Source organism: Abrus precatorius, unplaced genomic scaffold (genome assembly GCF_003935025.1).
Source record: "Abrus precatorius isolate BTA unplaced genomic scaffold, Abrus_2018 Scaffold10, whole genome shotgun sequence".
Taxonomy (NCBI): Eukaryota; Viridiplantae; Streptophyta; class Magnoliopsida; order Fabales; family Fabaceae; genus Abrus; species Abrus precatorius.
The window spans coordinates 12,041,202-12,057,829 of record NW_020874292.1 but is presented as its reverse complement, the minus strand read 5'-3'; the positions used below and the strand labels follow the sequence as shown (position 1 = coordinate 12,057,829).

The 16,628-nt window shown below is 34.8% G+C and overlaps 1 protein-coding gene across 1 annotated transcript; it reads left to right on the top strand.

Annotated features, from left to right (window-relative positions):
* The first annotated feature begins 15,393 nt into the window (after positions 1–15,393).
* On the top strand, positions 15,394–16,213 carry LOC113851646. The gene is made up of 2 exons (XM_027482196.1): positions 15,394–15,877; positions 16,167–16,213. Exons 1-2 carry the CDS (start codon positions 15,394–15,396, stop codon positions 16,211–16,213), a joined length of 531 nt encoding a protein of 176 aa, XP_027337997.1.
* Positions 16,214–16,628: the final 415 nt, after the last annotated feature.

Below are 16,628 nucleotides of genomic sequence, written 5' to 3'. Positions count from 1 at the left end.
TTGATGGTACTTGCTTTGTTGATTGATTCTGTCCACTCAGAAATTGTGTGTTGTTCTTTGTGATTTTAACCTTGCATGACCAGATCTAATCCAGGCATACTGCATTCATTTGACCTTGAGATTGAGAGGACGTGATTGAGGCTTTTGAAATTGAAGAAAGAGCATAACACTACTCATAGTCAGTTTACTTCAGAGTCAAGTAACATGGCAAACAACCAGGAGAGGACCTTGAAGGAGCTTATTGCCCCTGATGTTGGTCACCAGCCATTGTGCATTCAAATACCACAATTACAAGAGGGAGTAGCAAGTTATGAACTGAAGTCTAGTCTTATTCATTTGCTTCCTAAATTTCATGGTCTTGCAGGAGAGGATGCACATAAGCACTTGATGGAGTTTCATGTAGTTTGTTCTACCATGCAGCCAGTGGATGTGCCTGAGGACAGTGGCAGAGCAATCGTGCTGAAATCTCTGATGAATATCATGTAAAAACCTGCATGTCCAAGGAAAGAACGCATATCCCGCACAGACGCGGGGTAAGACAGAGAGGAAATAACATTAATTTTTACTTTATCAACCTGTATTCCCCTCTCAGAAATAAGATGCCCTAAAACTACACCTTCTCTTACCATAAAATGGCATTTCTCATAATTAAGCACAAGGTTAGTCTCAACACATCTTTCCAAAACTCTGGTCAAGCTATGCAAACATGAATCAAATGAGGAGCCGTAAACAATAAAATCATCCATAAACACCTCCATTCAATTCTCAATTAAATCAGAAAATACACTCAACATACACCTTTGAAAAGTAGTAGGTACATTGCATAGGCCAAATGACATCCTTTTATAAGGAAAAGTGCCGAAAGGACATGTGAAAGTGGTCTTGTGTTGGTCCTCAGGAGCAATATGAATCTGCATGTAACCAGAGAAACCATCCAGGAAGCAATAATGGGATTTACCTGCTAACCTCTCTATGACCTGATCAATGAATGAGAGAGGGAAGTGGTCCTTTCTAGTACCCTGGTTGAGTCGCCTATAATCAATACACACTCTCCATTTATTGGTAACTCTAGTGGGAACCATCTCATTCTCCTAATTCTGCACAATAGTAATCCCAGACTTCTTAGGCACTACTTATACAGGTGAAACCCATGTACTATCAGAAATGGGGTAGATGATCCCAGCCATCAGTAGCTTGGTCACGTCCTTCTTTACTACATCAAGAATGGTAGGATTGAGTCTTCTTTGGGGGCTATCTCATTGGTCTAGACTCATCCTCCAAGTGAATCCTGTGCATACATATAGCTGGACTGATTCCAGGAATGTTAGTCAAGGTCCAACCAGTGGCTTTCCTGTACACCTTTAGGACATGCAACAACTTCTTCTCCTGGTCCTCCAGAAGGCTGCTGGAAATAATCACTGGAACTTCTGCTCTGCATCCAGATAGGCATATTTAAAGTGGTCTGGCAGAGGACTCAACTCTAATGAAGGCGGCTGCTGAACAAATGATAATGTAAGACTTTAAATGTCTCATGTGAGGAGCACGTGACTTGTCTAGGGTCTAATAAGTAATTAATTAATTATTAAGGGCTAAATTGTAATTGAGTAAATGAGAAGCGGTTTCATAAATTTTAAATAATTGTTGTTTGATGGAAATAGTGATTGAAACGGTTACGATTAAGAACGTGTGAAACGGGTCCTCTTCCTGACTGTAACGTATTCTCTCTCTTCACCATCAATAACGTAGAGAGAATAGAAGGATAAGTACAAGGAGGCAGAAACCAGTTTTTCTCTCACATAGAAGAAAAGTCATTAAGATTTATTTGTCTCTTTAACGATGGACAGAGGTTAGTCAATTCGTTCATGTAAGAATCATGATATTTCAAGTTCCAAATAATTATATACCTTTTTTCATTAAAAACTTACATGTGGTATCAGAGCATCAGGTTGTGAAATTTGTGATTCTCCATAAATAATTTTCCCAATTTTATAAACCCTTATTTTGAAATTGAGAATTTTAATTTCCGCTGCACGTATGAACCTGAACCCGTGATTATGTATTTGAAATCAACATTTTCCGAGTATAGCTGCACGAAATTTTATGGCAAATAATTTGTTAAAATATTATTATCTGCATTATTAGCCATTCAATTAACGTATATCGATGTCGAGGACCTTTGCTCAGCGTAACATGTATTTCATTGGCATTGAAATAATAGAATTTACTTTGTATGTTAATTGGCATGCGCAGTATGATTTCATAATTATACAATTGAACGATTGCTGATTTCAATGTGTCGTACAATAATCATATTATAATTATTTATTGCGAGGCTTCAAAGTATGTGGTTACGAGACGCTGACTGAATTATTTGATTGATTGGGAAGAGTTCTGGAATTTGTTTATGAAATTAATTGATTGCCAATAGCAATATATTTCCATTATTGATTAATCGTTAATTACTAGTTGCTGATTGCTATATAATTCAAAGGTTCATTATATGATTATTGTGATTGAAAGTCAATTTGTTTTGGGATTATAGTATGTGATAAATTTTGTTAATCACCAAAGTGATTAAATTCATAAATTTTATTTAATTCCAAATTAATGATGATTCATTTTAATTACCTATAGAATAATGGATGCTAAATATATTATTATTGGCTTATAGGTATGTATTGAAATTCTTTATTATGAGACATTTCTGGATCACCCAAAGGTTGATTAGTTGTTCTTATAATCAATGAGAATAATTGTAAGTAATTTGTATGTGCCATTAATTTATTTATATACCCAAAGGTAGTAGACATTTCTAATTGGTACATGTTTTATTGCCAATTCATTATGTATTGTTAGCATCATTAAATGTCATGTATTCTGATGTATCATCCAAAGGAAAACATTAGTATGCATTTAATATTAAAATGCTTTGTGTGTGTATTTATGTCTCAAAACACTTATGTATGTTTTAATTATGCAATAAATGTTCCCAATATTCTACACTTTAGCATTTCGTCTGTGCCAGTTTTTAATGGGCTTAACTTCTCTAACTGGAGTGAACAAGTTCAATTTCATCTTGGTGTTTTGGACCTTGATCTTGCTCTTCAGGAAGAGAAGCCTACTGATATTACTGATACTAGCAGCAATGAAGAAAAGACCCATTATAAAGCTTGGGAAAGATCAAACAGACTTAGCCTGATGTTCATGTGAATGAGTGTAGCAGAAAATATAAAGACCGCTCTTCCCAAAACTAAAAATACGAAACAATTTATAAAAATGTGGAAGAGCGCTCCCAAACTGCTGACAAGTCTCTTGCTGGGACATTAATGAGTACACTAACCAACATGAGGTTTGATGGTTCGCGTACTATGCATGAGCATGTCGTTGTAATGACGAACATTGCTACAAGGCTTAAGTCCTCAAGAATGATTGTGGATGAAAGCTTCCTTGCTCAGTTTATTCTTAACTCATTACCGACTAAGTATGGGCCATGTCAAGTGAACTATAATGCCGTGAAAGATAAATGGAATGTGCATGAATTGCACAGTATGTTAGTTCAGGAGGAAATACGGCTAAAGAATCAAGGAAGTCATTCAGTCCATTACGTGAGCCATAAAGGACATCAAGGAGCTAGAAAGAAGGTTGTAAAGAGAATGATAAGGGCAAAGGGCCATTGAAGATTAATGAGGCCTATGCACAAATCTAGAAGAATAATGATAAAGATAAATGTCGTTTCTGTGGAAAATCTGGTCATTTCCAGAAGTATTGCCTGAAACGGAAAGCTTGGTTTGAGAAAAAGGGTAAGCTTAATGCTTATGTATGTTATGAATGAAACTTAACTAAAGTTCCACATAATACTTGGCGGTTTGATTCTGGATGTACAACTCATGTTTCTAACACAATGTAGGGATTCCATTCGATCCAAGCCATAAACCCAAATGAAAGGTTCATGTTTATGGGGAATAGAGTGAAAGCTCTACTGGAAGCTGTCGAGAATTATCGCATGATTCTTGACACTGGACATCATTTAGATTTAGTGGAAACTCTTTATGTACCTAGTATATCTAGGAATTTAGTTTCATTACCTAAACTTGATGTTACTGGATACTCTTTTAATTTTGGAAATAGATGTTTTAGTTTATTTAAACATAATTATCTCATTGGTACTGGTACTCTTTGTGATGGTTTATATAAATTAAATTTAGATGGTTTGTATGCTGAAACTCTCTTAACTCTGCATCATAGCATTGGTACTAAACATAGTTTAGTGAATGAACGTTCCGCTTACTTGTGGCATAGACGTTTAGGCCATATATCCAGGGAAAGAATGGAAAGACTAGTAAGAGGTGGAGTCCTTCCAGACTTGGATTTTACTGACCTAAATATTTGTGTGGATTGTATAAAAGGAAAGCAAACAAAACACACAAAGAAAGGAGCCACAAGAATATTTTATTACTTTATTACTTTTATTGATGACTATTCCTGTTATGGTTATGTCTATTTGCTGCATGAGAAATCTCAAGCAGTGGATGCCTTGGAAATTTACTTGAATGAAGTGGAAAGGCAATTAGACAAAAGGGTGAAAGTTGTTAGGTCTGATAGATGTGGTGAGTATTACAGAAGGTATGATGAAACTAGACAACATCCAGGTCTATTTGCTAAACTCCTTGAGAAACGTGGTATTTGTGCTCAATACACAATGCCGGGTACACCACAACAAAACGGTGTATCAGAAAGGCGTAATAGAACATTAATGTATATGGTTAGGAGCATGTTAAGCAATTCTTCTTTACCCTTATCTTTGTGGATGTATGGCTTGAAAACTGCTATGTATCTGTTAAACAGGGTTCTTAGTAAGGCTGTTTCAAAGACATCTTTTGAACTTTGGACTGGTAGGACTCCTAGTTTGAGGCACCTACATGTTTGGGGTTGCCAAGCAGAAATAAGGGTTTATAATCCACAAGAAAAGAAACTGGATGCAAGAACTATCAGTGGTTATTTCATTGGTTATATAGAAAAGTCCAAGGGGTTTATATTTTATTGCCTTAATTATAGTACAAGAATTGTTGAAACTGGAAATGCTAGGTTCATTGAAAATGGTGAAATCAGTGGGAGTACAGATCCACAAAATGTGGAAATTGAAGAAGTTAGAGTACAGGTTCCTGTGACTTGTGTTTCTAGCAGTAGAGTTGTTGCTCCTCTTATTATTACACCACAACATAATGAAGATGAGCAACATAACATTGAACTAGTGATTCAAAATGAACCTATTGTAGAAGAACAACAAGAAATAGCATTAAGGAGGTCTCAAAGAGAAAGAAGACATGCTATTCCAAATGATTATGTGGTATATCTACAGGAGTCAGAAGCTGACTTAAGCATTAATGATAATGATCCAGTTTCGTTCTCACAAGCCATAAGTTGTGATAATTCTAATAAATGGTTAGATGCCATGAAAGAAGAGTTAGAATCCATGGAACAGAATGGTATTTGGGACCTTGTAAAATTGCCAGAAGGTTGTAAGAGAATTGGTTGTAAGTGGGTCTTCAAGACCAAATGTGATTCTCATGGTAATCTTGAACGTTACAAGGCCAGACTTATTGCTAAGGGTTTTACTCAGAAGGATGACATTGACTATAAAGAGACATTTTCACTTGTCTTATGAAAGGATTCTTTTAGGATTATCATGGCACCGATGGCCCATTATGACTTGGAATTACACTAGATGGATGTGAAAACTGCCTTTCTCAATAGAGATTTAGAAGAAAGTGTTTATATGGATCAACCAATGGGATTCTCAGTTGAAGGAAAGGAACACATGGTGTGCAAATTAAAGAAGTCAATATACGGACTCAAGCAAACTTCTCGTCAATGGTATCTAAAGTTCAACGATACCGTTGTATCCTTTGGATTTAAGGAAAATACTATTGATCGGTGTATATATTTAAAGGTCAGTGGGAGTAAGTTCATATTTCTAGTTCTGTATGTTGATGATATCTTGCTTGCAGCTAATGATCTTGGTCTTTTATATGACACTAAGAAGTTTCTTTCTAGTAACTTTGAAATAAAAGATATGGGTGAGGCAAGCTCTGTGATAGGGATAGAAATATTCTGTAACAAATCACAAGGACTATTAGGTTTGTCTCAGAAAGCATATATCAATAAAGTACTAGAGAGATTTAGAATAGAAAAGTGTTCAGCATCACCCGTTCCAATTCAGAAAGGAGACAAATTTAGTCTCGCACAATGTCCCAAGAATGATTTGGAATGGAAACAGATGGAAACAATTCTGTATGCATCTGTTGTTGGGAGTATTATGTATGCTCAGACCTGTACCAGGCCAAATATAAGCTTTGCAGCTGGGATGTTGGGAAGATACCAGAGTAATCCTAGATTGGATCACTGGAAAGCTGCGAAGAAGGTTCTGAGATACCTACAGGGAACAAAAGAACACATGCTTACATATAGAAGGTCTGATCACCTTGAAGTGATTGGGTATTCAGATTCAGATTTTGCTGGATGTGTGGATACAAGAAAGTCCACTCTTGGCTATGTGTTTCTTTTAACTAGAGGAGCGGTATCATGGAAGAGTGCAAAGTAATCAGTTGTTGCTGCATCTACCATGGAAGCTGAATTTGTAGCATGTTTTGAGGCTATAGTTTAGGCTAACTGGCTGTGAAACTTTATTTCAGGACTTGGAATAGTCGACAGTATTGCCAGACCGCTAGAAATTTATTGTGATAATTCTGCAGCAGTGTTTTTCTCTAAGAACGATAAGTACTCTAAGGGTGCTAAGCATATGGAGCTTAAGTACTTTTCTGTGAAAGATGAAGTACAGAAACATAGAGTATCAATAGAACATATTAGAACAAACCTTATGATAGCTGATCCTCTAAGAAAAAGGTTGTCGCCCAAGACATTTATTGAGCATGTTGAAAATATGGGCATTATTGTTTATGATGATTGTTAGATGTAATGATTACATTTTATGTATTATGCACTTAATACTCTGAGCTCACTTATGGATATGTTTCTGATTACCTGTTTTCTTATATGCATGCATGATTGCATTGTGATGATGTAAACAGGTACCGTCTTGAATCAAGATATTATGCTTGACCAATTTTGTACTTCTCACTTACTGGTCATATTAAGAAGAAGACTAATTTTGTAGTACATGAAAGGAAATATGTCGATTAAAGTGATGTACAACCGCCATGACTCAAATTAGTTCTTATTCTTAATTATGATTTATGATATACTCAATGTATGAAATGATTTAGTCATGACAATGCGCATTATGATGATTTGATCTTTTATATATTAGACCATGATATTGGATAATGTCACATGAGCCAAGTGGGAGAATGTAAGACTTTAAATGTCTCATGTGAGGAACATGTGACTTGTCTAGGGTCTAATAAGTAATTAATTAATTATTAAGGGCTAAATTGTAATTGAGTAAATGAGAAGCAGTTTCATAAATTTTAAATAATTGTTGTTTGATGGAAATAGTGATTGAAACGGTTACGATTAAGAACGTGTGAAACGGGTCCTTTTCCTGATTGTAACGTATTCTCTCCCTTCACCAACAATAACGTAGAGAGAATAGAAGGATAAGTACAAGGAGGCAGAAACTAGTTTTTCTCTCATATAGAAGAAAAGTCATCAAGGTTTATTTGTCTTGTTAACGATGGACAGAGGTTAGTCAATTCGTTCATGTGAGAATCATGATATTTCAAGTTCCAAATAATTATATACCTTTTTCATTAAAAACTTACATGTTGGGCCGAAAGAGCGGAGTAAGCTCTCACGACGGCCTTGGTTTCGTTCGGTTCCTTGCTGACTGGCTACTGAAAGCAGATTAGATTGGTACTGCCCCAGCTTCCTTGATTGAACTTGCATGGAATGAAAGACAACATGGAATAAGAATCTCTTAGGCACTTACCGAAGCCCTAGACATCGAGAAAGAGTTAGTTTTCGAAGTTTAAGAAAGTAGGGATGGTAGTAAGGAATCAACCTACACCGCACCCTTGGCTGTGGGGCTGCAACAGCCATGGATATAACATAATTTGGACCTACACTTGCAATGGAAGGTAAAACAACAGAAGATATGTAGTATCAATCTCAGCACAAATGGAACATATGCCACTATCACAAGTGTAGCCTGGTGAATCATCAAAGTCTAAATCTTAAAATTGAGAAAAATCAAAGTCTGAATCCAAATCTACATCTACATCAGAACCTATAACATCAATATCAACATCAAAATCTCTATCTACTCTTACAACATCAACTAGAAAAACAGAATGATAAGAAAACATTGAATGACTCTTTGCTGGATGTCTCATGTAACATCCTATGCTTTGTGTCATGCCTGTAGTATATTAATAAGAAAAATCTGTAGTATTTTGTGAGCAGAAAGAAACCGTGTATGTATAGTAACCCCTAATGTCAACAGTGACATAACGCGGATGTCATTGGTGACATCATCGCTTACATCATCGCTGACCTCACATTGACATCATCACTTATGTCATCGGTGATCTCACGCTGATATCATCGCTTACATCATCAGTGACATCATGCTGATATCATCGCTTATGTCATCGGTGATCTCACGTTGACATCATCGCTTACATCATCAGTGACATCATGCTGATGTCATCGCTTGCATCATGCTGACATCATTGCTTACATCACGATTGACGCTGACATCATCGCTTACATCATATTGACGCTGACATCTTCAAAAAATTTTCTATAAATAGGGGGGCTTCACATGAAATTTTCATTCCCACCTAAAGTTCTCGAAGGTTCTAAGGTCATATCTCGCCATTTTCTCCTATACTAAACCTCCTAAACTTAGATTTCTCTTCAGATCTGTGATTCTACGACCGTTCTAAAGGATTTCAAGTAAGTTTCTCTAAGTTTGAAGTTAGATTTACCGTTCGTTTCTCTTCTTCTTTTTCTTATAGATGTTCATGATGTTCTTAGGAAAAACTCCGTTCTAGAGTTAAATCTTCGGTCAAATCCTTGTAAAAGCTCTGTTTTAAGGTAAGGGGGGCTCTACTTTATCATTTTGTTATGTTTATTACTTGTATTCTCATAGATCTTGTCATGTATGTAATTATATGTGGAATAATTCTTGTTTTATGAAAAATAATCGGTGAAAAGTGAGAATAATTGGTTGTTTATGTGATTTATGATGAATACATGGTGAAAATGTGATATTATGTCCAAATAAGGCATGATAAGGTATATTGAGGATGGTTGATATGATTATATGATTTTGTGATATGAAATATACAAAGAGATGGATGTTTCATATTTGAATATATTGTGTTTCATGTAAAAATGATGTGTATTGTTAATATGCCATGGTTTGATGTATATGATGAAAAATATGTGTGAACATAAGAAATGGCATCTGTGAACATGTGAATATACTCGAAAGAGTATGAGATAGAAAAAGATATGATGTAAATAGTTACAGAGATACACTTGGGAGTGAAAGATGGAGACGATATGAGATATCTTGGGGAAATGTAGGGTGATGAGTGACATTCGGGATTATGCAAGGAATATTGTGTTCGAATGCACCACATGGCCACACACTCATTTCTCGACTTGACTCCTAACCATTACCTTTGCTAAGGGGCCGTCTATTGCATGCGTTGTATCCGTATTGCATTGGGCCATCCGGCGACTATTTACATGGATGTGTAAGACCTCGAGATAGAGGCATCGGATAACTGTGGCCACAGGGCACGGTAAGCGCAGATAAAAGTAAAAGAAATTGTGAATCTGTGTAATATAATACACGTTGAGATGAGAATATGCTTTATATGACCCTGTGATATGTAATGCCATGATGTTTTCTTTAATCGTGATAAGATGTGTTTTGTGAAGAATGTATGTGTTATGTATGAGTGGTAGGGTAGAGACTCACCCTTACACAACATTTTTCAGGAAACCAGGACGAATAGTACCAGGCTCACAATGCATGGATGGATGAGAACTGCTATAGGACTTAGTTATTTTGAGTTATGTAATGAATATTTTCAGTTCTATAGCATTCTTTTGAAACAGTTGTAAAACTACTCTTTCTTTTTATTGCTGATGAAAATTCTAGAATCTTTGTTTTTTTCTAAAAGTACTTATAAATTAATAAAATTTTAATCTATGAACTTTATATCATTTCCATGTCTGTTTCTATTTAGAGAGTTTTTGAATGAAAAAAAAAATTACTCTACTATTTAACTTTTTATGAAAATTTATTATATATTGAAAAAAGAAATATAAGGCGTTACATCTCATGGCATCAAAAATATTGAAGTGAACTGTGTCATCTCTAAACTCTATGGATAATGTGATTGTATGAACATCAATCTTGGTCTTCGCAGTCATAAAAAATGGTCTACCCAGAATCAAAGTTGAGTTCTCATCCTATATATCAAGAATGTAAAAATCAGTTGGAAAAATCAATTGGTTAACTTTTACCAACACGTCTTCAAGCACTCCGAAAGGCTGAGCTATGCTTCGGTTTGTTAACTGAATGATCACATTGGTTGGTTTCAAGTCTCCCAAATGCAACATTTTATACATGGTTGATGGCATGACATTAATAAAAGCTCCCAAGTCCAGCAAAGCACTAGCAAAAGAGGATTCTCCAATTACGCAGGGAATGAAGAATGTTCTTGGATCACCACATTTCTATGGAAGGCTAGACTGGGACAAGGATGAAACTATCTGAACTTTCCTTTCTTCAAATTCCTCTTATAAGTACAAAGCTCCTTCAAGAATTTCGCATATCGAGGAATCTACTTAATAGCATATAGTAAGGGAATATTAATCTCCACCTTTTTGAAGGTATCCAACAACTCTTGATCAATCTCTACTCTCTTTGATGTAGGAGCTCTGGATGGGAACAGAAGGGGAATCTGCTGCTGCTACATAGAATTATCTAGGACTCCCTCTTCACCTCCACTACCTTCACTGGACTGCATATATTTATCCGAAACTATTTTGGCTTGCACTAGACAATTGGTCAGTTCCTTGCCACTTCTCAAAGTAATAGAAGTCACATTACCTTTAGGATTAACTACAGGATGAGAAGGAAGTGTTCCAGACCCTTGTTGCTGCAAATTATTCACTGAGGTAGCTAGCTGCTCAATTTGGGTCTGGAAGTCTTGAATAGTGGCTAAAACGTTTTGCTGAAACTGCAGACTCTGAGTGGTCATCTGGCTCATCAACTCCTCCAAGGAAGGTCCACTACTAGGCTGCGCAGGAGGCTATTGTTGAGCTTGGTTTTGTTGTGCAGGCTGCTGTCTTAAAGGAGGGGGCAAATACTTTGGTTACTGCACAGAGTGGTGTACTAGTTGGTGGTATGGAGGATGATGTACAGGCTACTGTTGATGGTGATAAGTGTACTTCTGCTGCTGCTGTCGTGCTGGCCCTGGACCATACCTCAGATTGGCCCTGGCTCAATTTTTTTCTACCCTAAATGCATATAAAATAAGCTCAATTCTGAGTTTCCTAGCAAAAGTTATGACACTTTCAAGTTTCACAAAATTTTTTTTTGCCACCAAAGTGTATCTCTTTTTCTACATATGGTTTTCCAAATCTACCAACTCTACACATTAATAGACACTAAAAGAAGTGTGGACACAAAAATTCAGGTTAAAATTCAAGCTCTAACTACTTGTTTTTGGAATTTTTCAAAACTGGATGAGTAGTGGTGAATAGTGTTGTAAATAGTGTACATGAATAGTGAAATCAACAACCTATGCGCAAGGGAAAATTCAGTTTCTACTACCCCTCTGTTTTTCTCTGTTTTTAGCAAGCAAACATACATAATATGGTATCACATACACAATGGAATTAATCAAACACGAATTAAACCACAATTAGTATACATCGGGCAACATAATCACACACAAATTGAATGATAATAGAATGCACAATCAAACATGAATACAACAGAACGGATGTACTATGGCAAAACAGAACTACAAATATGAGTACAACACAACTAAATGCAAATGAACTAAACAATGAACAATGAACACAGATTACAGATCACATAATAGAGAACATACAACATGGAATGCAGAACAATTGAACTACATAAATTTTTTTTTATCGAACACAAAATTCTGAATGCAAAATGCAGAAAATAAAATAAAAAATATAAAATACACAATTGAATCAAAACAAAATGACATGCATCCCCGGCAACGGCGCCATTTTTGACATCCACGTCGTAATGGTATCAAAACTAAGCTAAATTCCTCAAACAAACATGCAGTTTAGGGAGTAACCTAGGTCATTTCTCAAAAGGATACAAATGCACATTGTTTCAATATCAATTATGCAGAAGAAGTTGTATGTTTGAGGGGAGTTTTGTGATTAATTCAAACAAAAATTGTAGAGAATTAAATCGTGAAAAACAAATGCAAATAGAATTAACAATGAAACGTAAATTGCGATGCAAGTAAAATCAATTACAATCAAACCAAAAATGAGATTAGAAACCGAAAATGAGATTAGAAACCGAGAATGAGAAATTGAGAATGAAAACCGAAAAACACAAACACACATATTTGTAACCTAGAGATAGAGATGAATATATGTTAAATTGTGTTAGAGGTAGAGATGGATATACGAAAAATTGGCTAACATGAAGTTATAACTTTGCTTTTTTAAAACTTAACTTGCATGATCTATTTGAGTAATATGCTTTAATTTATACATTTTAAAATGATTAATTAATTGAATGGATCAAGATCAAGATTAAAAATTATTGATTAAGTCTTATAGAATGCGACATTTAATACATAAAATTTATAATTATAAAAAAATTAAATAAATTTATATAAAAATTATAATATAATATTATATTAAATAAATTAAATTTTAAAATAAATAAAATCTTAAATTAAAAATCTTAATCATTTTCATTGGAATGGAAGAGTGACCTTACTATATACTCTTTTAGAGAGAGAGAGAGAAAGAGTATGTTAGATTTGTCTTGTATGCATAAAGTTGATATGTATTTGTTTTTGTTTTATGTTTAATAATTTACTTATTTAAATCAAATATATAATTTTATTATAAATATTCAAGGTGCTGAACCAAATTTTTTTTATACCTTTTTAGATAGAAGCCTTTTGACATTTATAAAGACATACCTAATTAGATGATTTGATAAACCTATCTATAAATAAGTTTAATGATCTCTTAAAAGTCTTGATACGAAGTAAGTTGTAACATCCTTCTTTATATATATATATATATATATATATATATATTTGATATTTGTTTTAATATTTGATGGTATTGGGGTATATTTTTTTTAATTGAATGAATGAGTGTTTATTAGAGTCCTGGTGCAGGGGATATCGATTAAGCGAGACTGAACGTACAAAACCATATGTTTTCAAGGCAATCTCGCTCAAGCGAGATATTATAGAATTGGCTCAACTATCACCTCGTCCAAGTGAGAGGTGATCTTGCTCAGGCGAGCAAGGATCTCGCCCAGGCGAGCTAAGTTGCATAGGTGAGGATTCACAAGAAAAATGTTTAACTCTTTGGACATTGTCTCGCTCAGGTGAGATTGACTTCGTTCAAGCGAGAATATCAGTAAACACTTAGAGAGACCACTGTTTGATGTTTTCGCTCAAGCGAGATATATCACACTCAAGCGAGCAGTTTCTCGCTTAAGCAAGAGCACGTAGGGTTGAGGGATATTTAAGAGATGTTAGCATGAAAATTTTATTTCATTCCAAACCTCACGTATCCTCTCAACTTTCTCTGAACTCTCACTGCCTTTTCTTAGATAAAACCCCTCCAAACTCCGATCACTCCTTAAATCTCTCAAATATGTAGCTATTAGGCCTTCCTAGAAAATCATGATCATGGTAAGTAAATACATTATTCATGATTCGAGAAGACCTTTCTATTCCCTGATATAGATTAAAACTAAGAGACTGATAAATTTGACCACTAGTGGAAAATTAAAAGGAACTGCAAAATTATAGGTTACTTCTAATGTGTACTCATAATCATCCTCAAAATACACTATAATCTACTAAGAGACATGTCTATATTCTCTAAAAATATAATTTAATCTACTACTAGCATAAACATCTACTACGCTAATCTACATGGGACGTGTCGTCATCTTTATTACCTGCAGAGTTGTGTAAGGATGAGCATCTATTTATTTTCAAATATAACATAGAGATATCATAACATTTATCACAATAATATTACAATTATACAATTAAATATCAATTCATACCACATATCATATGTTTTATTCATCACACATGTTCACACAACCTCATTGACATTTCTATTACCAAATTCGCACTTTAAGTGCGTTGTGATTACAATCATTTGATTCCTCTAGAAGTATACAATAACGGGCCCCTTCACAAAGGCATAGTCAAGAGTCTAATCGAGAAATAAGTATGAGGCCATGTACGCATTCGCTCACAAACAGAATGTGTACATATACGCGATTGTCGCTCACCATCCTATATTTCCCCTCAGATATCCTATCGTCTCCAGACTCTATATCCCTAGTGTATCTCTGTAACTATTTACACCATATCCATTCAATTCTTATATTCATTCCTCAATCCAATCACAAAATCATGCTTAATAGCACTTCCAAACTAATTACATATTGCTCATATCACTAACTCATGATCTCAATAATCACATCATTCAATAAATATCATAAAAAAAATATTGTATAAACATGCTCTCCTGAGCTCAACATATAACCTATAACATATAATGATAAAATAATCTCCTCTTACCTTATAATGAAGTTCTAGAAAAGTGTTGATTGTAACGAGGATCGACTGACGTGATCCACTATTGACTTTGGATAACTTAATGTGTAATGTATAAAGATTGTTGCTAAGAGTCTTTGACCAAATGAGATTGTTTTTTATAACATAAGTACATAGGATTATTCAACCTAGTTTATGGATACCACTATCATTCTTGAGTATTGAGAAACTTGCTTTTAATATATTTTAAAGTGACATGCGATCACGACACGGATCTTGATTCTTCATGCACCTAATAGATATCAGTTTATAAAAATACATGTCATGCTCTTATTACTAATAGTTACTCATGAGGTTCCATTTCCTTATTTATACATACTCAAAACCTTTAGAAATTCATGATATTAGTAAGTACCACTTGAATAGTATAGCTATACCATGTATTGGCATAATCATGCAAGTGGACTCCAATCTTTTTCATCTGCTCATAAACCAATTACTAATAATATGAGATACAACATGCGATATATTAGAATTGGACTTGCTTAATCAGACTACAAAACAAATCAAGAAGATTCAAGGTAAGATGCTTGCAACTCAAAATCGTCAGAAAACTTATGCAGATGTCAGAAAAAAATGGTTAGAATTTCAAGAAGGAGATCACATATTTCTTAAGGTTATGCCTATGACGGGAGTCAGACGAGCCATGAAACTAAAGAAGTTAAGCCCTCAATTCATTGGTCCTTTCCAAATTTTAAAACAAATTGGGCCAGTTGCATATCAACTCGCTCTACCCTCACATCTGTCAAATCTTCACAATGTATTTCATGTATCTCAACTTAGAAAATATCACCCTGACCCTACACATTCCTTTGAACCTGAATCTATACGGTTAAAGGAAGATCTAACCTTCCATGTATCTCCAACACGGATTGTAGATAAGGGAAGTAAGCAACTTCGCAACAAAATTGTAAAGCTGGTAAAGGTAGCATGGGGAAAAGAGGGTACTGAAGGTTTCACATGGGAATTGGAGTCTGACATAAAGAGAGAATATCCTAAATTATTCTCAGGTACTAAATTTTGCAGACAAATTTTTTTTAGGAGGGCAGTAGTGTAACGTCCAAAATTTTAAATGTTTGTTTTATGCTATTAATTGATTTTCTCGATTAATTTACATGAATAAGGTTAATAAGAGATTAATTGAATATTTATTAGAATTCAAATCTATGTTAATTAGGTAGACTATAATTAAAAAATTTACAGTAGAATTTCCTCTTAGGAGAAAGACTGGTATAGTTTCAGTTGAAAATATTTATTAGAATTCTGTCTGTTTTATGCTCATTGGGGTTCTTTTGATAGATTGTGGAAAACTTACACAACTCATCAAATTTAGCGATATATTCTAATATGCTACTGTTTCCCTGATGGAGTTGCATAAATTCTAGTTCCTTAGTATTACAGACAGAAGTAGAAAATACTTCTGATAGAACGAATCTCTAAATATATCCCAAGTGATTTCAGTTTAGGATTCTTCTAATAACCGTCGTACACTATTCCACCAAAATTTCGCATCTGCTTCCAACATATAGGTGGCAAAGGCCACCTTCTGACGGTCTATACAATCTAAAACAGAAAATACTTTTTCCAGGGCTTTAACCCACTCATCTGCCTTATTAGGATCAAAGGCTCCTCTAAAGTTAGGCGAGTTATCTTTTCTAAATTCTGCAAATTTAATATACTTTAGATCCATTATTGGACCATTTGGATTCCCTCTGTGACCATCCTCAGGCTGTCTTCCCAATTGGACCATCATTTGAGTTG